This window comes from Branchiostoma belcheri, unplaced genomic scaffold (assembly GCF_001625305.1).
Source record: "Branchiostoma belcheri isolate BF01 breed outbred unplaced genomic scaffold, Haploidv18h27 scaffold59, whole genome shotgun sequence".
In the NCBI taxonomy this organism is placed as follows: domain Eukaryota; kingdom Metazoa; phylum Chordata; class Leptocardii; order Amphioxiformes; family Branchiostomatidae; genus Branchiostoma; species Branchiostoma belcheri.
The window spans coordinates 2021165-2048184 of NW_017804231.1; the positions used below are offsets into that span (position 1 = coordinate 2021165).

The 27020-nt window shown below is 39.9% G+C and overlaps 3 protein-coding genes and 1 long non-coding RNA gene across 4 annotated transcripts; 3 read left to right on the forward strand and 1 right to left on the reverse strand.

Moving 5' to 3' along the window:
- The first annotated feature begins 30 nt into the window (after positions 1-30).
- LOC109482158 lies at positions 31-2815 on the forward strand. Its single transcript, XR_002140942.1, has 3 exons — positions 31-280; positions 520-573; positions 1468-2815. It is a non-coding gene; the product is annotated as an uncharacterized LOC109482158 (long non-coding RNA).
- A 784-nt stretch (positions 2816-3599) lies between these two features.
- Positions 3600-6470, forward strand: LOC109482081 (ras-related protein Rab-6.2-like). The gene is made up of 2 exons (XM_019784741.1): positions 3600-3854; positions 5938-6470. Exons 1-2 carry the CDS (start codon positions 3600-3602, stop codon positions 6391-6393), a joined length of 711 nt encoding a protein of 236 aa, XP_019640300.1. The 3' UTR covers positions 6394-6470.
- Positions 6471-6819: 349 nt separating this feature from the next.
- LOC109482137 (CAP-Gly domain-containing linker protein 2-like) lies at positions 6820-12010 on the forward strand. The gene is made up of 7 exons (XM_019784835.1): positions 6820-7504; positions 9275-9405; positions 9566-9660; positions 9949-10029; positions 10174-10354; positions 10875-11076; positions 11429-12010. The coding sequence occupies exons 1-7, from the start codon at positions 7328-7330 to the stop codon at positions 11648-11650; spliced, it is 1089 nt and encodes a 362-aa protein (XP_019640394.1). The 5' UTR covers positions 6820-7327; the 3' UTR covers positions 11651-12010.
- Positions 12011-13520: 1510 nt separating this feature from the next.
- On the reverse strand, positions 13521-25803 carry LOC109482136 (F-box only protein 31-like). The gene is made up of 11 exons (XM_019784834.1): positions 25620-25803; positions 18504-18557; positions 17951-18027; positions 17636-17809; positions 17202-17276; positions 15740-15849; positions 15161-15314; positions 14682-14762; positions 14372-14420; positions 13928-14102; positions 13521-13690 (listed from the first exon to the last, which is right to left on the reverse strand). Exons 1-11 carry the CDS (start codon positions 25768-25770, stop codon positions 13534-13536), a joined length of 1257 nt encoding a protein of 418 aa, XP_019640393.1. The 5' UTR covers positions 25771-25803; the 3' UTR covers positions 13521-13533.
- Positions 25804-27020: the final 1217 nt, after the last annotated feature.

Below are 27020 nucleotides of genomic sequence, written 5' to 3' on the forward strand. Positions count from 1 at the left end.
TAAGAAAAATACTAACGATTGTTCCATCGCCCTGTGATCATATTTACGTGCGAACAGTGATCGTAAAGTTGTTGGACTGTCACACGTTTCTGAGGATTTCTTGGCAAAAGAAGCGATACAGAGCAGTATACCTATCACCAACAGTCTCAAGAGAGTCTTAAAATCACAGCGAAGTATATCTTCCTTGCCCAGCGTGAACAGAGAACTGTCACAGACTGTGAAACCAAACCAAAGATCAGGGGACCAAGCAAGGACGTCAGCCAACATGTTCCAGTTTGTGGTAAATTTGAACTTCAGATAATTCCGGGCCGCCTTGCATGATGTTGTTTAGCAAAACAGTCAGACTTTACAAACGTGGCATACATATGACGTACTCCAGATGCCATGTCATTGACGTCATTTTACAGTATTTTATTCAGCCAGTGCCTCTTTATAATAGCATTTATGACATTTGCAATGACACCTAACCATCCAAAAGAATTTCAAACCTTCTATGAACGGTTCTGTTATAATTTTCAGGTTGGATTTGCCTCTGGAGCAGTATTAGGGGTCTACATAGCACAGAACTATGAGGTAGGTCACTGTAATATCAATCAGTTACAGTTGTATTTGAAATCGACTACTAGTAGCATGTCACATACCCAATGTCACATGAAGTATGTCAAATTTTCACATTCACTGCACACATTACATTGTCAATCATCAAAATAACAAAATTACTCAGAATTTCAATTTTTTTTATAAATCATATTACAAGCTACATGCCTAAAATCATAATACCACCATGCCGGATGATCAGACAGTAACTTGAAACGTCAAAGGCATGAAATATTATTAAAGTTTCAGTGACGTCACAGTTCACAGATGGTTGGTTTATGAGTGTGTCTCAGTGGGGAGGTTGACCTAAAAGGTCATGGGTGACGTCATAACCGCTTGTATACGTGTGAATGTACTAAAATGTTTATTTTTACAAAAACAACCACCTTTAAGGGCATCCAATGCAATTTCAGAAAGCTGGATTTTCAAAGTTAATTTTCTGGGGATTCTTTTGATGTAGTAGTTGGATCAATACTACTAGTATCTCAATTAGCATACGGATATCTGTGAGGCAAAAATGCAATGTTGTTGACTGAAAACAGTTGCTCGTTTTGTATCGTAGGCGGGTTCTAGCTATTTATGGGCGGTACCCAAGTAAAAAAAAGGGAACGCCACAAATATGAAATCATGTTAGCTATAATATGCAAACTTATATCTGATCTGACAACATTGTTTTTAGATATGCTGCAAGAACAAGGGTTCGTACTAAATTTACAATTATTATGTCTATCAAACCAGTTCAGAAAACCATAGTATGCCGATCATGTACTAATATGGTCACTCTACCAAATCAAGTGATTATAACAAGTGATAGGTCTACCCTGTCTTATGACCCTACTCTCATTACCTTTTCTCCATTTCATTGCACAGGTTCCAGATGTCTCCAAAATATTTGGGGAAGCCAAGAGCAAGATTTCAACTCTGGAAAAGAAGAAGGATGACTGACAACTCGTGAAGACCCTTCCCTCTGTAGTGTTGTAGTCATGAAAACCTTAGCAGCCAAGCTTGGACCTGTGCCCCTACATCACCCTCCCATTGTAACATTGTTGACAAAACAATTTCAGACAAATGTTAGACATTGCAGGCTTGCATTGGTACATATTGCATTTTTGTCCGCATAGTAACAATGAACTTTGAAACTACTAGGGGGTATATAAGTTAGTCATGATCATAATATTTGTGTATATGAAAAGAAATGTGACACATTGTCTTTGTAAAAAGTATTTTGGTCAGATTTGTTCTTAAGTTGCAAATGACAGTTGTCATGATGTAGTCAGTGTTTAAGCATGTCTGCTTTACAATCTAAAATTGTACTCGGAAGAAAATGGTGCCCCACCCAAGCTGCTATAATGTAGTAAGGAGGTGAAAACATGTTAGACTAAGTCTATGGTGAAACTAGAGAAGCTGAAACCAGCTCATATAATGTTACTTGTTTTGTACTTGGCAGCCAGGTCTTTTACACAAAGAAGTGAGAAGAGAAACTGAACATCAAGGAAATGTTTACATCAATATTTATTAGTAAAAGTTCAATCGATGTTGGTTTACCAGATACCTTTGACCCAGTGTTGACGTCACACTTCAGAGAAGCCATGTGACAAGTCTCACTGGGTCAGTCTACTGAGGAAAACCAGAGTGACTGGTTGAAAGAGGAAGTGAGAACTATTTGTGGTGTTGGAATAAAAGTTTTAACTTTAAACATGTAACTACCAACACAGATGAACTTTCATGACAGTATCAAGATTTATTGAGGAAGCAATATACTGAGGACAGCTGTTGTGCATGAAAGAAAATGAGACATTAGCTTTAATGATGATGATGATGTAGCCTGTGGTATGCAAGGTAGCCGTGTTAAACTAATTTGTACCCTCAGTCGGTTGGGCAATTTGAGTTGCAGTATGCAATTTTGTCCAAATTGTTCATTTGCTGTGATCAGTTGGTCTGTAATGTCAGCTATGTATAGTGGGTTTAAGCTCTAATAGAACAATTGCTTGTGTTGGGTATGACTTTTTCACAGTACAAAACATTCTCGTAATATGAGATGACAATGTTTTGCATTGTGAAATCATTTTTGATCTTGTCCATAGAGGTAAAAAAATCACCTCCATGATCTATCAAATCTTCCCATCGTCATTCTGTGTATATGTTGCTGTTTAAGGTTGCTGTGGACTTTGGAGGCGGAAGGAACAATACAATGCAACTTTTGGGGAAGTGTTTTGGATATGTGATGATTTTTCTTCAGAAGTGTTGGCTCTAGCCACAATAACTTAACGATCTGCAGTGTGTAGCATTAACGATAGGAGGCACACGTTCCTGGTCTCTGACACCATTTGCTCAGGTGACATCATGCATGTTACGTTGCTATGATGGCATTGATATACCGGTAGGTCACCAATGGATCCTGGATGAAAGTCCACTGCAAATGTAAACAGAGGTACGTTTGCACATTATGTAGAGCAGAACTATATATTCAACGCTGCACGTGGCAACACACCACACAATACAGCGCGCCCCACTGACTCAACTAGGCGGTATAAAAAGAGAAACCTGACGACATCTTGGAGGGAAGTGGTGACTTTCAGGTCGGTTTTGATAATCTCCAAGCAGATCTTTGGGTGGCCGCTGTAATACAATATCAAATCGGCAAGACAGTATTAAATTGGATGTATCCAGGTTTTTACAGGCGCGAATATAGGCACCCTTGTCACCGAGAATCTGCTTGGAGATTAGGTTTTGGGACTATTTTGAATTCCTACAATTCCATGACAATTACATACACAAAGGTCATGTGAATCAAGAGGAAATCGGAACAGAAAGTCTGTGGTTAAAAGCTAGCTTTTCTCTCTCAAGCTATTGTATATACCGACATGCTGGCAGCGTAAAACTAAAACCAGCTCCATTGTAATCGGACGAATACTTTCATTTTCGTCTAGCAAAACAGGAACGCGCTTATACTCGTATTACGCGAGGGAAAAACCATTTCAAGCGTTATACATTTATGTATCATGTCACGTCACAGCGAAACCATAATGTCGGACGCCCACAACCTGTCGGACCAGTGCAGTTCTAACTCGTACAAGATGAACGCCTTGCCGCCCAGACGGTCGTTCAAAGTCATCCTGTTGGGGGACTCCGGTGTGGGGAAATCTTCGCTGTTCGCCAGGTTTAACGGTGATAGCTTCACGGAGGCAACCTTCGCCACGCTGGTACAGGTGGGGAGCTGCAGACGTACCTTCCGATTCGGAGACCGAGAAGTTACGGTAAGAACTAACTGTTAGTAATACAGGGGTAATAATGTATACATACATTAGCGGCCTATCAGCCGGGCTCTATGCCATCACATACAACCCTCCAGTTATCTAACATTGTATTTCCTAAGTATTCGAGTTCTATGCCAGTGTCTCTAGTTAACGTATCGGTAAAGGTCAGACGTCTACAGTGTACTCGACCTCTTGGCTTCCAGAAAAGGACGGAAGAAATTGATATATTACAGGGGTAATATATGTATGCTGAAGCTCTATTGTAGCCACAGCACTTTTTAGTGGTGTGAACGAAGCATATGGACGATTATGTCATACATATAAAATTAGATAAAATGGGTCCATACATGATAACAGCGGTGGTACGAGTATAGATAGATATGTTATGCATATGGCTGCCAACGTACGTACGGAATGTTTTGATTTGGCATGGCAACTAAATAAAGCACTACTGTCAAATGTATTGAATGTTCCCCGAGGCAACAGTTTCTGTTTTTATTAAGCAGAAAATTATTGGCTTAGTTACCTAATAGTATACAATTGCAAGGAGAATAACTACTATGGTCTTCCAAAATGTCAACCTCTGTTACGGCGAAAAGATATCATATGTTTACGATTTTCAAGATTAGCCACACATGTCTAGACGACTGAGAAGGCAGCGTAAACAACAGAATATTAAAAATACTAATAAGGCTATGTTGATTTGATTATGTGGATGACATACGCGAGGGCATGCATTAACTTTTCGTTTTCAAATAGATTTTCGACCATACTACAAGTCGTGCAAAGCAGCTGCAAGACCTGCAATTGCAAAAAAATGGAAAAAGGTATAATCATGATGTATTAGAATGCTAAAATCAATGCCGAAGGAAAATAAGAAAACGAAGAAATGAAAATGAAGACTATTATTCTCCATACCACACTCTTTTTTTTCAACCATCATGACCACGTAAATTTCCGATAATAAAGCCATATTTTGCCACGCTCCTGCCAGTTTCCAAATAATCAAATCAGTATGGCCTAAACAGACCTAAACATATACGGGGCGGCCATGGTCCCGACAGAACTGCACCCGAAACTGGAAGCAAGCCATTGCTATTTGGCATTCACACAAGAATATTAATGCCATGCTGCCATATCATTGCATTGACTCAATGGCACCAACGATTTCAAATTCCTCAAAGGTCGCCGTCTCAAGCGCAACATTATTTTCTTGTGAAACTATAATTCGATAAGAATTGGATTTCAAATTCTATAATCAATTATGCGGTTGGGTCACAGTAATGTTGCTAATAAATGTAACGGTGGCTTTACTGAGATAATCTCTGGTGAATTTGCATAAGTAGCATAGTAGGAAGAAACAAGATGTTGTATTTGTGACATGCATGTATATTCAAATAGTCGGAATTGTCGGAAATTACTATTACTTGAATCACAAGCCCCGGAGCAAAACTAATACCACGTATGTTGTAGAATGTAGCATAACGTTGGACGTAGTCTCTCATATCATTATGTTTTCTTCTGTCATACTGCGATGTTCTTCTGTACTTGCAGTTAGCCCTCGGGCATGTATTTACAATAAACTTTACTAGACTAAGTGCTCCTACATGTTATTGATGCATTGGCCTCTAGATTCCACTTGAACAAAAACATACGTGACCATACGGTCTGCCATTATCAGTCTCACTGTAACCTTTACCACAAGTACCGTTATTATCAGGTGTGACAATTGAAATGAGATCTGATACAAGGCCACATGATATGAGGCAGCTGGCGTCAGTGCTTTCATCATGAACGGAAATCTCATACACAGCTGCCAAGTTCCCAAGCTTGTTAATGATGTATAGCAGTTACGTTATAAAAAAAAGATAAAAGAACTACATTCATACTCATGTTCATGATGAAGACTCCTTTGTGTTGGATCAAAAGTTTTAACTTTAAACATGTAACGTTAACTACCAAGTTGAACATAGATGAGCTTTTATGATATTATATGAAAATAAGTTGTTAACTTGAGTGTAGCGTCACCATGTCATGTTATAAAATAAAAATAAAAAATAAAAAATTCTTCTGGTGTTCACAGCTGGAGTTGTGGGACACGGCAGGCACAGAGCGCATGTTGTCCCTCACAGAAAACTACTACCACCACGCTGCCGCCGCCATTTTTATCTACGACGTGAACGACCAGGCCACCTTCCTCGGTGTCCAGTCCACCTGGGTGCCGTCCATCCGCCGACGCGACCCCACCATGACCACCTTCCTCGTAGGCAACAAGACGGACCTCGCTTCATCTTCTTACGCCTTCGAAAACGTCACCTTGGACGAAGCGAAAAGATATGAGAATTCCATTCAGGACGACTTAAAAGTGGCGGGAAATTTCCAAGTTTCTGTGAAAACTGAGGAGGGGGTTCACGAATTGTTTGAGACTGTAGCAGAGGCCTTGTGTGGCGTAGTGAAGAGCGAGGAAAAGAAGGCAGACGAAACCATTACGCTAAAACCAAAGAATAAACAGAGAGTGTGGGACAAGTGTAAATGTTAACATTCAATGTTCAGGTATTCATATGTTACGAGGGACAGTTTTACTGGATGAGGCGCTTGATATGCTGAGTGATTTCGGGCGAGAAAGTAAAAAAATGAAAATAAAAAATAAAAAAAAATAATTGTTTTACGCCTAAATTTTAAACTAGAATTGTGTGTTGAAAGGCTCAAGAAAAATATTTGCTGTCTATATTGCCCTTAAGCAATTCTAGTTGACTTATAGTGGCCACAGAAATGTGGCATGTCGCTATGACAAGCAAAATTTTAAATCTTTTCAATCTAAACAGGACAGGTGCAGCATTTTCCCCCACAATAACTAGTAACCAAGGTGTGAAATATGAGTGATATTTCCATAACTGTCATAAAATATAAAGGTTTGCACGTATTTGTCGCCTGCTGATTACTTCTGAGCGCAGTATCTAGAGGGAGAGGTGCTGATGACTACTAGTAATGCATTCCAAGGAGGTTAAAAAGGATTCTTTGGTGTAACTTAGTGGGCGACCTAAAGGTCGTTGACCTTGTTCGCTAGTCACCAGCCACGAGCATTAACTTGAATTTGCTAGTATTTACATGCAAGTATCCTTAGAGATACATAGAAATAGACATGTACCAATTACATTTGTATAGAACCTATCTGAGTATCATGACATGATAGCCAGCTCAGGTAGACAGGGTAGCTCGCCAGCCCAGACTAGCTATAGAGCTAGTTCTTTCCGTAAACCCAAAAAAACAAGACCTCAAACGTTAAACAAATTTTACATACTAAGAGTGAGAGCCTTAAATTTTACAATCTATTCAACAACATTCGAATTCTGGTAAGTTAAAAATGTTGTATTTGATGTTAGCAAAATTATGTTTTCCATCTTTGAAGATAACATGCTTTTGGCGGAATAAAGTTTCTAAAACTATGCAAGTTAGATTTGAACCTCCTTGACATGGAATTAAAGATGGCGGCTTCTCGTAGCAACAGAACGCCTGGGGGCGAGGAGAAAAAGTCGTCTGCTAATTATAACGGGATAACCTCCTCGCGGACTCCAAGACATCGAACTCCCTGTCCCAACGGCTTCTTCAGACAAATCCTAGACGAAGACGACAGACTGTTGAGCATAAAGGCAAGGCTGTCGGTTTGTTTTCCCATGTTTTGTGAGTCGGAAGTTTTGGGTGGGGTGGGGGGTGCAGTATATTTGCGGAAGTGGGATTTTTGTCCACTTGACTGATCGACAACGTATCCCATACCTATTTCCACCCGAAACTGATAAAATACGAGGCTATTGCTGATTCTGATCCGATATTTTCACACATAAGCACTATAGTATACAATCAACAGGTGGTTGTAAGTTTTTCATTTATTCGTTACTAAAATCATATGCCGTAACAGTTATGATAGTGAATGGTGTAGATTGTAAACAATATCTTTAGATTGTTCATGTGTTAGCTATGAAATTTTTATACAATCCCTCAATCTTTTTTGAAATGAAACATTATTATGTATTCTTAAACCCTCGAGCTTAATACGTGCATAATGGCTTAAAAAGAATCTCGCAATTTTCTTCCCAAAGTAACGGTATGAAATGCTAACCGTTATGCAATATATTTCAGTCCAGTCTAAATCTAAATGCAAATCCAGAAGGATCGATTTTCGTCATTACAAATCTCTCCAACATAACAATAATGTTGACGAAAGTCCAAATAATAGGTGTCTCTATGGTGATAGCACAACCTTAATTCATTTAAAAAAGCCTAATAAGCTCACTAATTAAATCACTTTAATGGTTCAAAACGTAGACATATATATATATGGTTGTATAAGGAAGATATTTTACAGAAGTATGAACTGCCAATATCAACATTGACCTAGATATGTTACTTTTCGTTTTGAATGTTACGAAAACATTTGAGTAAACAGATCTGTTTGTTTTTTCGTGCAGTAAAATTAGCCTTTACCCCACCCTGCGCCACGTCTTTTCACATCAATACAAGGGTAATGTTACCGAGAGCCGCGGCGCATTGTTTGTTTGGTATAATGTGTTGTTTGTTCGCAGACGCATCTTTTGTTTATCCTCAAGTGTTACAGAGTTGATCGTATCAATTCTAACCCTTATTGTGTTACCCAGTCAAGATTCTTTGACATGATAAGCACAAACATCATTCTGAAGTTTTAACACATTTTTCTGTGGAAAAAGTTGATCTATGATGGTAACCTGAAGTTCAGGTTTCTTGTGACGTGTCATTTGTGACCCTTGACTTAGCTTGTATGCGTTGAGGTCATCATTACTGCACTTGGATAGACTGAACTTATAAAGGCTTTTGTCGTTCTAAAGACATGTGATACAGTGTAGGATTTCTTTTGATTTTCTAAAACATCTAGCTTTTTTAATGGTATCTAATAAAAAAAAAACATGAAGCTTGATTATATAGTAGAATTAATTTGTCTCTTAGACTAAACATAGTTTGTCACATGAATATATGTTATTTCCTCTATGAAGAGACCAGTGTACTAAATGTGTATTCATGCTTAAGGCATGAACATTGTTGTTGCTACACTGGGATTAGATTACTGATTAAGAGGGTAGGGGATTAGATTAAGAGTCCTTAGCTACTTAGTTACCAATGCGTATGTACAGTGTTTGATTTCTTTGTCAATGTTCAGTGGGCCTACGTGCCTTTTTCTGTGAGGTGTAGTGAGCCATTTGAATTCACTGTTAATTGTAGCTGGCCGATATACTTCAATTTTTTAAAGCTATTGAGAAATTATACATGAAACATAATTAGTCGCTTCAATTCCACATATTTTGTTTTGCCTTGGTGTCCTGAAATTGCATTGGAATATGCCTTTAAATTTTATGTAAAAATTTGAAATTGGTATTTTCATTTGTGTGTAGGAAGCAGATAAGAGGGCATTTGTGGACCCTTTCTTCTGCAACTGTCTTCACTGTCAGGAGTTCTACTCCAAACACCTACCTGCCAACATCAGAGATGTGCTGGTCCTGCCAGGCTTTAAACCATCTAAAAGGTAACAGGGAAAATGTTATGTAGCAGGGAAAATGTTAACAAGTAACTAGACAATTGACTTTTTGAGAGTGCACAAAACAACTTGTTCTCTTACTTGTTCAACATGTTTTGGAGGCTAACAAAGGGGAGAGTTGTTTACCACGTGGACACGTTTTTTTCAGGTCTATGCTGTTGGTGGACAGATTTAAGAAGTACCCACAACACCCCTCATGGATTAAACTCGGGGATAGGGTCATAGTTCAAGGCAGATATCCAGGTGAAATATTGTATTTTGCCTTCTTTTACTTCCCTAGGAAAATCAGCAGTATCAATTTTTTGCTTTGAATGATTGAAATAACCCACATTCTGCTCAATTTAGAATATTAAAAAATATGTCTGGTAGCAGATATATTAATTTTGGCAATGAAACAAATCATTAATGATTGAAACTATTGCTAATTTAAATATATTATAGTTTGGTAAAAAGAGACGAGACAAATTTTATCTTTTTCAGGAAATAGTTAGATGATTTTAATCTATTGAATATTATATCTTTTTTGTCTAGGTTTTGTAAAATATGTGGGTGTACTAGATGAAGATGACTTGGCTGCTGAGCTGTATGTAGGAGTCAAGCTTGATGACCCAGGTAAAGTAAATAAGACAGGATCGGTCTCTTGACATCACTTTTTTATGTTGTGATATTGTTTTCAATAGATGATAATGGTGTTTAATTAAAGACACAGTACATAACTTTTTTCAGAAGTTCACTCTGCATCTTCTCTTTCCTCAGTCGGTATGGAGGACGGCTTCTGGAACAACAAGTTCTATTTTGCCTGTCCGAAGGGTCACGGGGTCATGGTCAGGTACAGCGAGGTGCGGAAGGTGTGTCCCCCCACGCGCCGCCCCAGGACGGCGTACTCCGACTGGAGATACTACCACATCCCTGGTCAGAGGAGGAGCAGGAGTGCAAGGTGAGGGAGAGAGTGACCGAGTCAGGCAACTTAACATAACCGCGGCTTTCCTCACTCCACTCAGATGGAAATGAGTGCGTATCTACTACAACTGTAGTGCGTACCTAGCTTTGGTTAGGGATGTCCCTCAGATAGGACATTAAATGGGGCTCCCATGTTTGAGGAGAGCTACAGCTCAAGCATGATTAAGAACCAGCCACACTTATCGAAAAGAGTACACATCATGTAGTTGTCCTTCCTGGTGTGAGTGAATCAAATCATTCCGGTCTAATTATAAACGGGGTAGGGAACCTCCTGAGCAGCTGAGCCTTCATAATGTCTGCTCTTACTAGTCTTAGTGGCCAGTTAGTCCTCAAATTTGTCTTTATCATGTCATGTTTCTGATTTAGGGACAAGATTCTGTTGTAGCCTGATTCTTGTAACCTGTAACCTTGGAGTGGCCTTCAGGTCTTATTATGTGATAACCGAGAAGACTTAGTAAAGAAAAGCCTCGGGTCATTGTTTTGTGTTTTTCCAACAGTGACCCAGGCTCAACTGTATCAGACACGTCCAGTACTAGTGATAGATTCAAGAGTCACAACTCGGACCCAACTAGTCTCCAGTCTACAAACTCCAGGAGGACATCTTCTCATCTCAGGGATGATCCAAGAAGAAACTTACACAGAGACAAAACATCTTCAACCACAGTGTCTTCCTCTTACCCAAGCAGCAGGCATCAAAAGGTACAAATGTTATTTATCGTTGCAAACATTGTTTTGGGTGCCTAGGTCTGTTTGTCCGAACAGAGTAGGTTGACAGGACATGGGTGGGGAAGATTTACAGGTCAGACACGGAAAAATGGGTGGGGAAGGTTGATGGGCATAACACAAGATAAAAAGGTTATACACAGGAAAAGGTGTGAACTTGAGGGTAGATAGACAGCATGAGGGTGGGGGAAAGATTGGCAGGCAGAACGATAGGAGGCCAAAAGGCTAGACACAGGTTTTGGTGTGAAATTGAAGGTCATGAAAACTCAGAAAATACTTCCCAGAAGTCTGAAATTTCTGATTTCTTGATTGATGCTTGATTTTGCAGCAGAACGCAAGGAAAGAGGGTTCTCTACAGGAAGGCACGAGGAGAGAAAACAGCAACTTTAAGTCCTTATCAACTGTGGAGCTGAGAATGCAGGACTGGAGAACACAGTACGGGGAGGATCAGGCCAGGAGAATGAGCGCCGCGCTCACAAACCTCCAGCTGGCCTGGGAGAAAGGCAAAGAAGAGACACAGAAAATGCCCGTGGCACCACAAAAGAAGTGATACATGTACTGTAAAATTGCAAAAACTTTTTACCTTTTCATACTTGTAGAGCACTACAGCATTGTTCAAGCGAGTTTTTCAAACACTGTGAAACTGCGAAATTAAACCACCGTGAAAAAATGCATTTATGGTATATCGAAAGTAAGATAGAACTACAAAAGTTGTAGAAATGCAATGACATTACCTCAGAGCCTATATTGTTTTGTACAGCTTCCACAGTACAGCTAGCAATAGTACTGGCATTGGCTATAACATAACCATGACTTTATTGTAAGAAATTCTACAATGCCAGAATAACTGACTTAATATGGATATTATTCATATTCAAGTGTATTGTTGTGGAACAGCTGATAATGAGTTATTAATACTACATGTAGTAGGACAAAATATCAAAAATTGACCAGAAATATTTTCTGGTAAAATAAGTTGTCAGAAAACTTTATTGTGAGGAACAGATATTACTCAGTAGATGTTATGTCTGAAATTTTTACAACGTAATATATAAATATGTATACGAATTGCATACGTTTTCTTGGACGTATATTGCAATATTGTTAGCTATGAAATAGCATAATGATTAACAAAAGCCATGAGTTATTTTATGAATGTCGAAATTCAACCAATAAATGACACACACAGTTCTATGAATGATGTACGTCTATTTACTATTGACATACAGAGTTTAAACAGTGATTGTTTACACAACAAAGCCCAATAGACCCATTCGATTTTCACGGATCGCATAAACTGCTTACGTCACAAGGGGGACATTTTGACTAGAAATACGTCACAGGGGGGACATTTCGAAAGTTCCTTTCATGGATCGCATAAACTGCACATGTCACAGAACAAAATAACCTTAAATTGTTGTACGGAATGCCACCATACAATGTTGGTGGCTGTTTTCCTGTCATTTCCGCATATATTACCAAGAAAATAGACGCTTACCTACCTTTTAGTAAAAAAATGATATGCCAGGGGGGACACCGCGAGCGCAAGCCACGTTCGATTTCAGTGTTCTAGAACGACGTTCTTTCGAAATGTCCCCCCTGTGACGAAAGCAGTTTATGCGATCCATGAAAGTCGAATGGGTCTATTCAATCAATCACAAGTACTCAATCGCTATCAAAAGCACATACCAAATTTTCACAGTGACATAGAGTGCTTCCAAAAGACTGTCCCTTTTAAAACTTCAAACTATACAAACCAGTTGATACAAACAGTGTTCTAGCTAGCCTGAATTTTTTTTCCCCGTCGCCTGAAGTTGACATATCATGTCAAGCATGTAATGAAACAATCCTGAGGGATCACGGTAGACCACGCATAGTTAAAATCATCTCTTTCCATCTCTTTACACACTGAATTTCATCTGTAAAAGATGACGATTGATCTCACCTAGAGCTTTCGACCAATTATTCTCAGGTCATCTTCTTCAATAGACTGACCTAGTGAGACATGTCAAGCTATAAATTTATTTTGCTTAGTGATTGCTTAGTTTTCTTCATTTAAGCTGTTTACTTCATAAAACATCTTGTTCTGTTTTTCTGTGAACTACACATAAGTCAAATCATTGATGAGATAGTAGATTCAAGTTATATTTTTTATTATTATCTAATAGTATCTTTCTTTTAGAAATCAGGTCACCCAAACCCCATTAAAATTGAATTGTTAGACATGAGATAGGACAGGTCTGACATTTTTCACTGCCACCCCCCCCCCAAAAAAACACAGTTAAAACGAACCAGGTGTAGCTGGCAGGAATATACCTCGGTCAGAATATACCCGGGTACATTCCGGCAAGGGGTACATTTCAGCCTGCAACACCTGAATAACCAACCTATTCAGTTCAAATGAGTTCTAGAATTGATTGTACTGATGTGACTTCAGTCCAGGTTTTCCATGACTCGACTGTAGACTGACAGAGATCTCAGCTCCAGCCAAAGGAAGCCAAAGTTGTTGTTGTCAAACACGACAAAATGACCTGGAGTTCTGCTTGGACTGGTGAAACCATGGCCAGCAATCAGCCCTGTTCCACAAAACCTGAAACATGAAAACAAGAATTATGTTAGTCATTGTGTGCCTCATTGTTCTAGCCATTATGAAGTTTTTTTTGTTCACTATTGCGTTTACCAGGTATTTACTTGTAGCAGTTGGTACATTGGCCAGTTTACAAGCCAGTTTATACATCTTAAATATCCAAAGAACATGTCATATTTTAAAATGAGATCAGCAACTATGGCATCATATCAATGTGAACGTAACAACACAGCTACCAACCTCATTTTGCAGGTTTTGGGGTAGTTGATTCCCCTCTCTCTGAAGCCTTCTGGGATAGCAAATGGCTGACTTTGAGGAAGGTGCTGCTGGGATACGTTGTGGTCTGACCCAGAAGCGCCACCTTCCTGAGGTTGGTTGGTATTGCAGCTGGCACTGTTTCCATTCGTCTCTTCCTCTGAAAAAAAACATAGGATGTATGTCTGCCGTCCTGACTTATCCGTGTAATGTAGTATGGGTGGTATTCCGGTAAAAAGTCATGCAAAACACCATTAAAATCTATGCATTTTTCAATTGAAATGGATACCAATTTTGTCCATCAAGGTTGACAGACTGGTTTAAACACTTTTTTCGTCACACGCCACAAAGTTTCTGATGGAAAAACAGGTGCTGGCTAGAGCCCTGGTGTGCGTCCTAGCGTGTAAACTGGAGTAGCTGTTGACCAACCTTCCTTGTCAGCTTCCTCTGTGGCTCGTGCTAACTCTGCCGGGTCCACCTATTACAAGGAGAAATCAAAAATGTCAAATTTGCTGTTTGATATTCCAGCCTAAACTAGAATTTCCATGGAATCGGCCAGTTGATTTTGACTACAAACTTAAAATGAAGTTACAATCAGATTCATTCAAAGTTTATTGCACAACTATTGTAATTTGTAGCAGGACTGGTACAATGTGTGGCAAGTTCTTAATACATTTTGTACTAAAAGTAAGTACTGTACTTATCAAACAGTGCCTGGTACAGAATGATTATGACCCACCTGTTGTTCTTCATCCAAAATTAGAGGCTTCTTCGTGTCCACCAGAACACTGAGCTGAGAGGCTGGCACGTTTGGGTCACCCTGAAAAAGGTACACAACAAGAAATCAGAGACTTCAGACATCTGGGAAGTGCCATGAATCACTTTATGTTTGCAGTAGCAGCCATCCCTCAACAGAGACGGGGGCGCCATAGACTTTCTGCAACCTACACGTATGATCCACTGCTTTTTACACCAACTGAAGTCAGGTACCATTCCCAAAATCATATCCAGTTGTTTGGGAGTGTCAGCTTCCGTGACGTCACACAGACACAACCCACTGCCCCTATGGCCTCAAAATGGCTATGGGACTAGCTTTACCTAAATGTACCTTTATAATGCTATTACTCTGCTTATGTTTGCAGTCAAGTCTACATGGAGACCAGATGACAAAAGTTCTATGAATATGAAAACCACACAAACTTGTAACGTGTTACTTACCGTGATTTTCTTGCAGTGGATATAGTTCCTGTCGTAAGTTAGTAACACGACCTCCAACCCGTGACTTCCATACGTGCCCTTGAACAGACCAGGCGCAACCAGCTGATCCGGTAGGTGGGGGGGTATGGTCAGCTTTTTGTACACATAGCAGAACCTACGGTGTAAAAAAGTGAAATAGGTTACCACACAGTGAACTTGGAATGTGATCACAGGTATTTCCATGTCAATCACAAATTTTGAATAAAAAATACCGCAAACACCCAACTTGCAACATGCCACAAAAAGTTCTTCAATAATAATAATAGACGAATTTACATCTCTTGGTTAAAACCTTGAACTGTCCAAGTAGCAAGTTAGTTACATGTAAGACAAGAAATAATGTAGATATTCTGAACTGAATTGTAATTTGTCATCCTGCACAGCCCCAAAGTTAGCTAGCCTGAGTGTCAGCCTTGTTAGCTTTCGACTGCTCCCCAAGATCCTAGGAACACTAACAAGGCTGACACTCACAGGTAAAAGTTAGCCTGTCGTACACTGGGGCCCCCTTCCAGATTGAAAAGGAACTGCAACTGGACTTACTGGTACTGGTTGATGATCATGAACTTCATGAAGAGCAGCTCCTGCATGTGCTGAAACATGATATCTTCCTCAGACATGCCCATCTCCTCCCGACACCATTCCAAAAACTCCTGTAATTCCAAGATTGGGCCAACAAGAAATCAGGGATTTCAAACTTCTGGGAAGTAAATAATTACACCATAGATATTACTAATACATTCACTAAATACTTGCACAAAATTTTTTTGCTTGCACAACATAGATTTTCAGGTACATGTAGAATGCACAGATTCTAGCTATAATTGTATTAACAGAAATACACTGGAAACTGTGTTCACGGCGGTCTGTCACTACGGTATTCTTTCCCATTGCTAGGGGGGTTCGAAAACGTATCGGGTTACAAGACGCAAGTTTGGCCTGTTTTGGACTACCCGTAAACCACTTGAAAATAAACAAACAGTATTGAAGGGTAAATTCCTTCAAATAAATATGAAATTACCGTGTTTACATAGGACTAATGTTAGTTGTTTACGTTAAACTACTAATTTTGATAAATCTCGCTCCGAAAGACGATTTTTTGCGGGATTTGGAGCACCAGTCCGAGACAATCCGGGTCATGATTTTAGGCAAACTCCGTTTAAGATTGGCTACGTATGTTACCCAAAATCCCCGATTTTTATGTTTTTCGACGACTAGGAATAAGATCAAAAATCGTGTCTTAGGAATTTTTTAATTTCTGATTTTAAGTATAGTTTTTGTCGACATAAATGTGAAAAAACGGCATTTTTTGACATTTTTCGCACTCAATTGCTCATAATTCAAACTCAAGGTCCTTTTTCGAAAATCCCTAAGACACGATTCTGGGTAAACCCGTTACGGTCATTTTGAGCCGTCAAGGAGATATGTTGGACTCTCCATGCTTCCAATCTTAAACGAGTTTTGGACGCATGTCATACGGCATGAATATGACTAGTGTTTATTTAGGTTGATGAGTACAAGCATTGCGATCTTCAAGGTCACCCACGATAACGGCAGTAGCTTCGTTTCATGTTCCAGTACACTACAAAATGAAGGCAGACATGTAGTTGTCCAGGAAATGGTTTATTTTTATTAAAAGGTGGATTTTTTCTGTTAGGAGGTACATATGTAAAAAGGGGCCGGAAGACCAAGGTTTACTGTAAATGACCGCGGGTGACCCCATTTCGAACACCGTTCTATTCGAATTACGTCAGATCGAACATGGTTCGGGTTCTACTGCAGGTGGGGAGATTGGGGCCCAATTTTGACCACCGTGGTTTTTTACCTTTTCATTTTTTTACTGGATATTTCTAGTGATGCCAATAAACTGTAAAGCTACTTGCGCTGGTGGGAGTGCAGTCAAAAATTACGTGCCCCCCTTAAATTCTATGTGCAGAAAGGTGATACTATATTTTATGGGTTACATTTGAGCCCTGTTGGCTCAAGAATGATGAGGATCACTTACCCGCTCCCTACCCTGTGGATGTCTGTGTAAGTCTGGGCAGCAGCATTTCGACATGAACCTTGCCGCGCTGGCATTCTGAGAACAGACATTAAAACAAGAAATCAGACCACTCATACATACATGTACATACATACATCCATACATACTAGTACATACGTACTCAAGAAATAAAACAAATTGATTACATTGACATAAAGCAAATAACGTAGAACTTATGGTCAGAACAATATGGAATACAAGTCCTATTTCAGTCTGGTGTGGTGGTAAGTTGCCTTTGTCTGATACAAAGTTTGTTTCACATTATACAGGCCCCTGAAACTATCAAGAATCAAAATTGTTCAAGGTTCTGCTGTTTGAAAGCCTATGATCAAAAAATTTTTGATAGAACTTTTATCATTCCAAAGATTTTTCATCAACAAGTTGACAAGCCTTACCAATAAGGGGATCTGCCCTTTATGAGGACCCTGCGGACCCTGTAGACAGCTGATAGTGGTATTTCCCTCTTCATCAAGCATCACATGGAAGAGTTCTTTCACCATCATGGGCCATTCCACATGTGGATCGTGGGGGGCACCATACTGCAGTCCCAGCAACTTGTTATTTTCAAACTGCAACACAGCAAAATCTTAATTAAAAGAATCAGAATGTGCCCTATCCATTTACAAGATATAAACAGCAATCTAACTATATAGCAGTAGGTGAAAAGTAGACTCTAAAAAAAATGAAAATAGAGATGATTTAAAACCTACCTTAACATGGACCAGACCTCCATAAGGTTTGATTTCTATCTGCCATGTTCCAAGTAGAAACCCATAGTTGTGTAGCACTGAAAGAAACATTACGAAGAAATCAGAGATTTTCAGACTTCCATTTTGCATATTGGGTTTTAAAGACTTTCAAGTTCACCCCATTTCCAGTGTCTGACCTTTTGACCTCCTTTCATTCTGCCTGTCAATCTCCCAAACCCATGTGTTTTCAGCCTACTTTGCCCGGACAGACACACAAACCCACAGCTCAGCCCAAAACAATGCTTCCATAGTATCCATAGTGTCTTCATGCAAGTTATTGTACAAGTTGAATCACAGAGATGGCCAAAGTGTAAAAAAAGCAGAATCCCTTACCATTAAAACCCCAATTATTTCGGGACTGACACAGGGACCACAACATTTTTTCCCTCAGCCTTACTATGTACATGTAAATATTTACGATTACGTCTGTTCATCCGGGTTGACAGACAGTCAGCCTAAAAAGCATTGGATGTCTTTTCATTTCTTTGTTATTGGTTTTCAGTTGATCACTTACGCTTTGTGTAGACCTCTCTTGGAGATAAACTGGAATTACAGGACACGCCAAATTCTGCAAGATGAAATCAAATGAAGGGGTTACTATCACAGTGATTGAATGTCTCAAATATTTTTTAATATGCAGAATTCAAGTCGTTCTATACCTTCTACATTGTATCAGGCTTTCTCTCAGTACTTAGCTGACACAAATTTTACCCCATACAATTGTTGTGCAATAAAGTCTACATATATCATAGGTTCAATAGTGTGGCTTGCATGTGTGAAGTGATTGGGTTGGACAAAGACTGCTACAGATATTCCTATTTCCCTCAGACCGTCAGGGATTGGAACACGTAGTACGCTTCCCCACTGGTCATAACAGAAATCGCAGAGCCTGATAACTTCCAGGAAGCTGTACTCTTGCACCTGAGGAAACAATAAGGGTGCAGCGCACTCCCCCTGTGGGTCTTACCCCAACAGAGGGGTGTTGCACAGTATCATCTTAAAAAAAACATTATATTTGTACTATTACTAGGGGCAACACTAAAAGACTCATTACCAAGCATTCCCACGCATTACCAGGTTAAACATCACGGAAGTCAAACATTGCATGGGTACATGTAGATATGTTCCCCTCGTATATAAACCATACATTTTATAAATGTGGGCTTAAGCTTATATAGGGTCGAAAATTACCTTAAGTCTCCACTGTTTTTCTTTTGAGATGGCGGCCCTACTGCAGAGGTCATTGACCTCCCCGTCTGTCACCAGAGGAAGGAGTGCAAAGGTCACACTACAGAGGGTCTGCATGGGGGGGTCCTGGCAACGGTTAACGGTGAATTCAGCAGGGCCGATAACGCTTAACGGTAAATTCAGGACGGTCGGCAACGCTTAACGGTAAATTGACAGACTTTTTTTCGTTCGAGCTGCACTGGATTTGGTATCTCGCTTTGTTGGAAAAGGTGATCACTGACAAAATGACGTATATCTTACATGTAATGAAGCACGCATTAAAGGTATGTGTACCCTGTGTTCCCCACATGCCCTGGTCCCCGAGTGCGTCCACAAATAAAGGGGAGTCTGAGTCGACGTCAGCCAGCTTGCATTTTTTTCAGTCTGCCCAGTGGATTTTGAGAGGGTAGCGTCGTAATCTAGGGGGGTCCGGGGGAATGCTCCCCCGGGAAATTTAGGATTTTCAAGCCTTCAAAAACGCAATTTCCCACATTTTAAGAGGCAAATCATGGTGTTGAGAGTGTTTGTCGGTCCTTCTGATGTTTTCACATTTTACTCAAGATTTTTGTTAATTTGCCTGTCAAGGTTGACGGATTCTTTAAAAAAAATTCTGTAACTCTCCGCAAACTTCCGGAAATTGACAGGAAAGCTGGTTCTGGCTGAGCCGCAGGGACCGAGCGCAGAAGCACGAGTCGAGCGCGAAATTTTGTATTTTGAACCTTCAATGACGCATTTTCCTGCACTTTGAAAGGCAAAATTAGGCGTAAAGAAGAATTATTCATTAACGCTTAACTAATTTAGGATGACAAATAACGTTTTACGTTGAATTAATACGACCAATAACGCTTCACGAGGAATATACTGATAACGCTTAACGTTAAATTAGAGCGGGCCGGCAACGATTAACGGTAAATTAAAATAGCCCATAACGGTTAACGAAAAAGGGCATGCAGACCCTCACTACAGAGGGCCAAGTGAGACAAACGGACACTTTCTGCGACATTTGGGGCAATTCATGTAACAACCTATTGCAATTCAGACTGCCCCCTTTTTGTGACACTTTCAGTTTCTGGGGCCTGTTGTATGGACAAGAAAACTGCGACAAATGCAGTTTATGGTCCCAGCCGGAGAACCTTAAAATGAACTGGATTTGCGACATTTTGGTCAATGTGCATGTCACACCTGCATCGTACACTTTTCTTCTCAAACCCGTGCCCCTAACAATTGTTTACTATTTAGCAGCACACATCCCCAATTGCAAGCCTTACGGGAAGGCTGCGATCTCATTGCTAATTAGTGTGGTGCCTTGAGGCTGAAGCTGTAATAAAAGTAGTTCATATTGAAAGCCTGTGTGTAATTGCTTACTAGTATATCCCCTTTCACCTAGAGCTGCGAATGTGAGTTTAATTGCTGATGACTGCCCGGTACATCTGTCTGACCATATGGAAAAATTCACACAAATACAGAATACAACCAATTGAAAGCATTTTGAGGCCACACACATTTTATTTACCGGTATTGGATAACATTGATTTCATCCACACTGTGTACCCACGTACGTATACACTAATTCACAACAAAATATTACAATCACCATCATCATCATCATCGTCACTACCATCTTTTGAAGATGCGGACCACAAACGGTTTTCTACTCCAGCACTTGCCTGCATCCTGCCCAAAGCCATTTCCTCTAGATCCCTTGTGACTGTTTTTCCCATGCCATTACTACATATACATATATATATATAACATGACAATATAAAATGCACTGTTTTACATGGCAAATACATCATGTTTTCTCAGCCAGATTGAGACTTTTAAAAGTAGTAAAAATGACACTCATTGATAGTTACCAATAAGAAACAAGATTGACAAAAAATACATTCTTTTTGATGGATGACATTCCATCTTCCCATTTTTGTTTACATTCTGCATTTTGTTCTTTTGTTTTCTTATTGCTTTCCCCTAATATATAATGTTCCTGCTAATTTCAGAAAAATCTAGCTCCTAGAAAAATACTCTGTTTGTTCTCAAATATTTTTGTTATGATAATCTTAAAAGATCTCTTCTGACAAACAATCTCTTTATGTATACAGAACGAATTTCACATTAGGTTATTGGCATACAAGTACATGTATACGCCCAAAAGCAGTTACTCAAGCAACTGGATATGATTTTGAATATCCAAATCATATCCAGTTGCTTGAGTAACTGCTTTTTGGCGTATCGTATACCTGGATGTCTAACCTTCATCGACGTAAGTACATGTATTCTGTGGACGCCATGATCTGATTTCTAGATACTCCACAGGCCTCGAAATTAATTTTTCTTAATTGTCCCAGCACTGTCCCAAAGATAAATTTCAATTATCCCGAAGTGAGGATGAACTTACCCGACCTGTTTTTTTTTAAAGTATTTTGTGACTTCAACTTGAAGTCAACTTTATTTCACTTATGTTCACTCCCAGGTGCACTATAATTGCAGTGCAGATACTTAGGAAATTTGGGGGGACTTTTCCGGATCCAAAAGCCGGGACGTGTGCCTGATAAACAAAAGAAGGGCTGACATTCTGATGTTGATTATTTTTCTATTGGCCCAAAAATGTCCCAATGTCTTTTTAGTTGTCCCAGCCTAAATGTTAGTGGTCATATTGGCCACTGGACCACCTTTAATTTCGAGCCCTGCTCCATGGAGTCGTGCCTGGACATCTTAGTCCTTTTTCTTAGAATTCACCTGTAGGTACATCTTGTAAAACGGAGTATACCGGATCAGGGATATGCCAATGAGAAGAAATGCAAGCGATTCAATCAGCCACAAGTAGAGACTTGGATCCTTCTGAAAGTTAGAGCAGAAAACAAGTGGTTAGCATTTTGCAAAACAAAACTAAAACATGTTTCTCCCCGGCGATATGTCCCACATTTTGACAACAGAAAAAAAACGTAGGGAACAGGTCATCTACACAATGTAGCTATATACTATATTAGGTATCCAAGGCCACTAGACATAAAGTTACTGTAATATTTAGTATTGACTAAACAGTACAACTAAGTCTAAACTACAACAAATTTCATCCAGGATACACTTTGTCCATCTAAAACGACCAAATGAATGCAAATGTGTTGAAGTACTTGCCGGGTTGCACAACAGTGTATTGCAGAATATGAGGGAGCACGTGCCGGCAGCCAGGAGGAATTGGACACCGGGAAACCAGTCCATGTGTGCCTTGATGTAGTCTCGCCAGCTCTGTGTTGGCTTGGTGTTGGGGATGACAGTGGCCTTCTTCACGACCTCTGTCATTGTCGACAATAGTTGACGAACTAGAGGAGAAACAGGTTGTAAGGAATCTGGGATAACCTGACTGGTGAAGCAACTACAATGAGCTTCTTCAGATGTTGGAGCTTGAGTGACGCCTAAGGAAATAAAATGTTGTGTTTCCTGTTTCAGTCCTGACAAACTAAGGTTGGTAGGTACTGTCTTTTTTTTCCTTTTTTTTCCTTTTTTTGGACTTTGGCGATTTGTATCAAAAGTCAGCAGCAATACCGCTATGTTTTCCTCCCAGAAACATCATATTGACTGTAGTTAATAAGCTAATTATTAGCATATCGTAGAAAGAAGAAATTCAATGTATAATAGTCTTCCTTATTTGGCTCAAGGATCTGAGGAAGGGCGACTCATTACACCTCAGGTCCTGCTTAATGAAATAAAGAGTAATAAGAACCCTGTGGTTTTCAGAAAACCAACTGTAGCTCGAGATAAAAGATGCCCTGCGGGGTCTGCAACAAAAACATGGCCTCCTCTTTTCTTGCCATAGTGGAAATATTATTCACACAATTTATTGATCTACAATATAATTCACAAATATTTCTACCAGTACCAATTATTTATAGTTACACCAACAAAAATTTTGTTACCATGGGGATGAAAACCAACGACACATGAATGTTCAAATCTTTTGAAAAACCTTCCATATGGTACTTATTTATAAATTCTTTTTGTTTTTGGTACTGGTGCAAATACCCCTAAAATGATATTATCTTGAGGCATTTGTCCGTCATTTATGTATATACACTTTATACAACATCCTGAAGCAATGAGTCCTGTTCTTACCTGTTGATATGGGCAGAGGAGTTTGTTGGATGAAATTTGCCTGGTGAGCTGCTGAAGCCGGCTGCACGCAACAACACGCCACGAGCGCAACAACAGGATGGTAATTATGAGGAAGGACCACCAGCCTCTTCCTCCTTATATCACCCTGGCAACAGGGGCCTCTTTTGGTGCCGCTCAGGTAACAATGACATCATACGCTTCATTTGCATGCGCATCTCAGAGAGATGTGGAAATTCAATTGATGACTGCTGTTTGATCCAAGTGCTATATTGCCATATATAGCAATAGGTTGTCAGCATTATAATATTATTATACTGTGTATCGTTCTGCTTTTAAAGCAGGATAGAATGCATAATGATGCTAAGCAACATTGCTCAAGATTTTATGAAATCTTGGAATTTCCCTCAATGGCTTTGGAATCGTTAAAAGCAAACGGATGTCGTTGTCAGTGGGAGTAACAGTCGCGTTGTTTAAGATATCCATCACCTTTATCTTTATCTATTTCCAACATGTTTTTGTGTGGTTGCAGTGTACCGATCCGGCTGCCTTAGGGCATAGCCGTAGATTTGTGCCTGAGAACAGTCATTTATTATTATTATTATACACTATTCTAATGTGTTTGTGTAGGTATGATGCACTCACCAAGCCATACCAAAGCACTGCTCTCTCAAAAAAGTAAATAAAATACTTCTATAGAAATTTGAAGCAAGTAGTAGCCTGAAGGGAGCGTGTGCCTTAACAGGTGAGGGCGTCTATGTGCTAAATTCTGCCTTTGCTGAAGATGCAAAGTGATTAATAAAATGTCTTCTCTATTCCTTATCTAGTCCTTAGGCCACACCAATTTAATTTGTTGGTTCTTGGATTCGCTTCTTCATTTTTTTCTGATTCGCAAAAAAAAAAGTTGGTGAATGAACTTGTCACGCCCCCGTGGGCATGGAATGGACAACTTTCTAACGGTCTCTCCGGGGTCACTGTGTGATTCAAAAAGTAAACAAAAATCTTACAGTGTTACCTGGCACACCGATCACTATGAACGTGAGGGAAAGAGAAGAGCAGGGCCAAGCCATGAGCATCTGAGGATTTATCCAATTCCGTGGCGGGTACAAACCTTCTCTGGGCGGCTTCACACACAGAAGAACGCGTAAAAAATTCCACAAAACGCAGCATCAAAACTCCCACCTGCCTGGAGGCCTGCACAGGATGATATGCTGAGAGCTCCAGCACTGGTTTTAATGCTATTTAGCACTGGAAAACCAGTGCTCGACTTTCTTCAGTGCTGATGCCATTTTGACCACTGAATCAGCACTGGAACACCAGTGCTGAAGGTGTTACTTTTCTATATAATTTTTTTATACATGTATTTTTTTACAAAATATGGTTTATATGTGGGGGGGGGGTATCTACCAACGTAATATTTAACTTCGTCGTGACCGGCACCCCGAAGAACATTCAATCACCACATCAGCTGGTCACTAGTATCCTACCATGTCACATGGAACGGATCCGAGGTACTACCGACTCACGCCCCGGGGAACACTCTACAAGGGACAACTGGACTTCACGCCGTCATCACACCAACAGCTAAGATCGTCACATAGATCTGATTTACTTAGATTGTCTCACATAGCCTCTGTACAAATGCTCATTTAGCCGTACCGCACTCCTCATGATTGTTTTCTATCTTTTGAATTTCCCGCCTAATGATGATGTCATAGAACGAAGCGCCACCTACATGTTAGAACAAGTATTGCAGGCGCAAGGGCATCTAGCACCTGATTGGCCCATAAGGACAATCACCATCGAAACGGGCCAGGATTGGTCAGGAGAACAAAGGAAATCGCTCAGAGCGCCCTGACCTATTTGAACAGCGTAACCGCTGAGTCATCACCTTTCTAGCCGCTGATTGGCTAACTCTAGTCAGTGCAAAACGAGATACTGTAAGCTGATTGGTTAGCTCCTAGAGCGCCCTGCCCTGAGCTAAGTAACAGGCAGGGCGCCCTGACCTTACTGTGATAGAAGAGTATAAAAGGCAGTGCGGTACAACTCTTGTCATTTCTGATGAAGACTTTGGAATAAAAAGTCGAAACCGGTAAAATTGATAGTCTCAGCCGTCATCCTTCTGACGAACTATTGACTATTTGACTTCCGTGATGTTTAACATGCTAATGCGTGGAAATGTGTAGAAATGCGTATTAAATAATGCGTCTTTCGTTTTAGTGTTACCATACTATTAGTACTACTATACGAAACGTTTTGGTACAAAACAAAATTTTAACGAACAACATCTTCTCACCTCTATGTATACATCTTTGCCAGACAAAATCCACCTTCGACGCTTCGTGGAAGGCTTTGCAGACTTTAGCAGCAGTTGCCAAATCTTTCCCGGGAAGAAAGGACAGAATGTGAGCCAGTAATTCTGGAGGGAAAGAAGTAAGACTCCCCATCTTCGAAATACATAACTAACCCGGAAGTGGAAAAAAGACACCGGGCAACACCGCAGCAACCGCGCGGAAACGCGAAAATTCGATTTAGTGGCTGTTATAATCTAATCATGTTGATTTAACAAAATTACTAATGAAATTATTCTAATAATAGCTATTTTGCATTAGTGTATACTTAAGGAATGAATCTATTTCAATTTATTCATAATATAATTTGTTTTGCAATAGACACTATTTTACGTATTGATGCTATCGAGGGCACGCCTGACCTCTTGACCTTTCGCTGTAAATACGGTTGATCACGTGGCTATAAAAATTAAATGCCTTGCGGACGCAACGTGCAAAAAATCAATAGTATATATTCACAAACAAACAAAAGGTTCGTTATCAAACATTCCTTTCGCCGGGATAAATATGAGGCCCAAAATGTGATGTACAAGTATGAATATTACGGGGAAACTTTATAGACCCTTTATAATTTTCCATTTCCCTATACATGTATTATACAACCTCCTTCATATAATCACACAAAACAATACACAACATGCAATACACAGAGCGTAGCACCTTCATTTGTTGTCAGAAACAATATTTCTAATGAAAAATAAACATAATACATATAATTTTTTGAAAGTTAGAAATTGATTAGTTGTTGACATTGACCTTTTTGTAGATTTTTGCCTGTACGTGATCTCAGGGGATCTGGCATATAAGCAAATCATGATCATGGCAACAACTACATATATACAAAACGATTACTAAAACCAGAAAAAGAAAAACAGACAGGGGAATTGTAGCCTCCTGTGCAGACTCCGGGCGGATTGTTTTGATACTGTAGTTTTGTAGAGTTTTTAACGCGTTCTTTTAGTTGCCGTCCATCCTACAACCAGCAGCGAGAGAAGGTGGGAACCTGGTTGTAGGATGGCCGGTAATTAAAATAACGCGTTAAAAACTCAACAAAACGCAGTTTCAAAACAATCCACCCGCTCGGAGCCTGCACAGGAGGCTAGGGGAATCCCCTTTAGATCTAGACTGGTAAGTCGAGGGGCGTGGCCGGGATCGCCATAAACAACCCTTGCCACAGACGTGAGACGCACATGTCACTGGTTAGGTACGGTGGACATCGGCAGTGCTTATTTTCATTTTCTTCGCAGGAATTTTTCAACGCTTATCAGGCTCTTGTCAATCTGTAACCACTCCAAACCAACCACGTACTGTTGTCTACGTTTATTTGAGAAGGCGCGATTAATTAC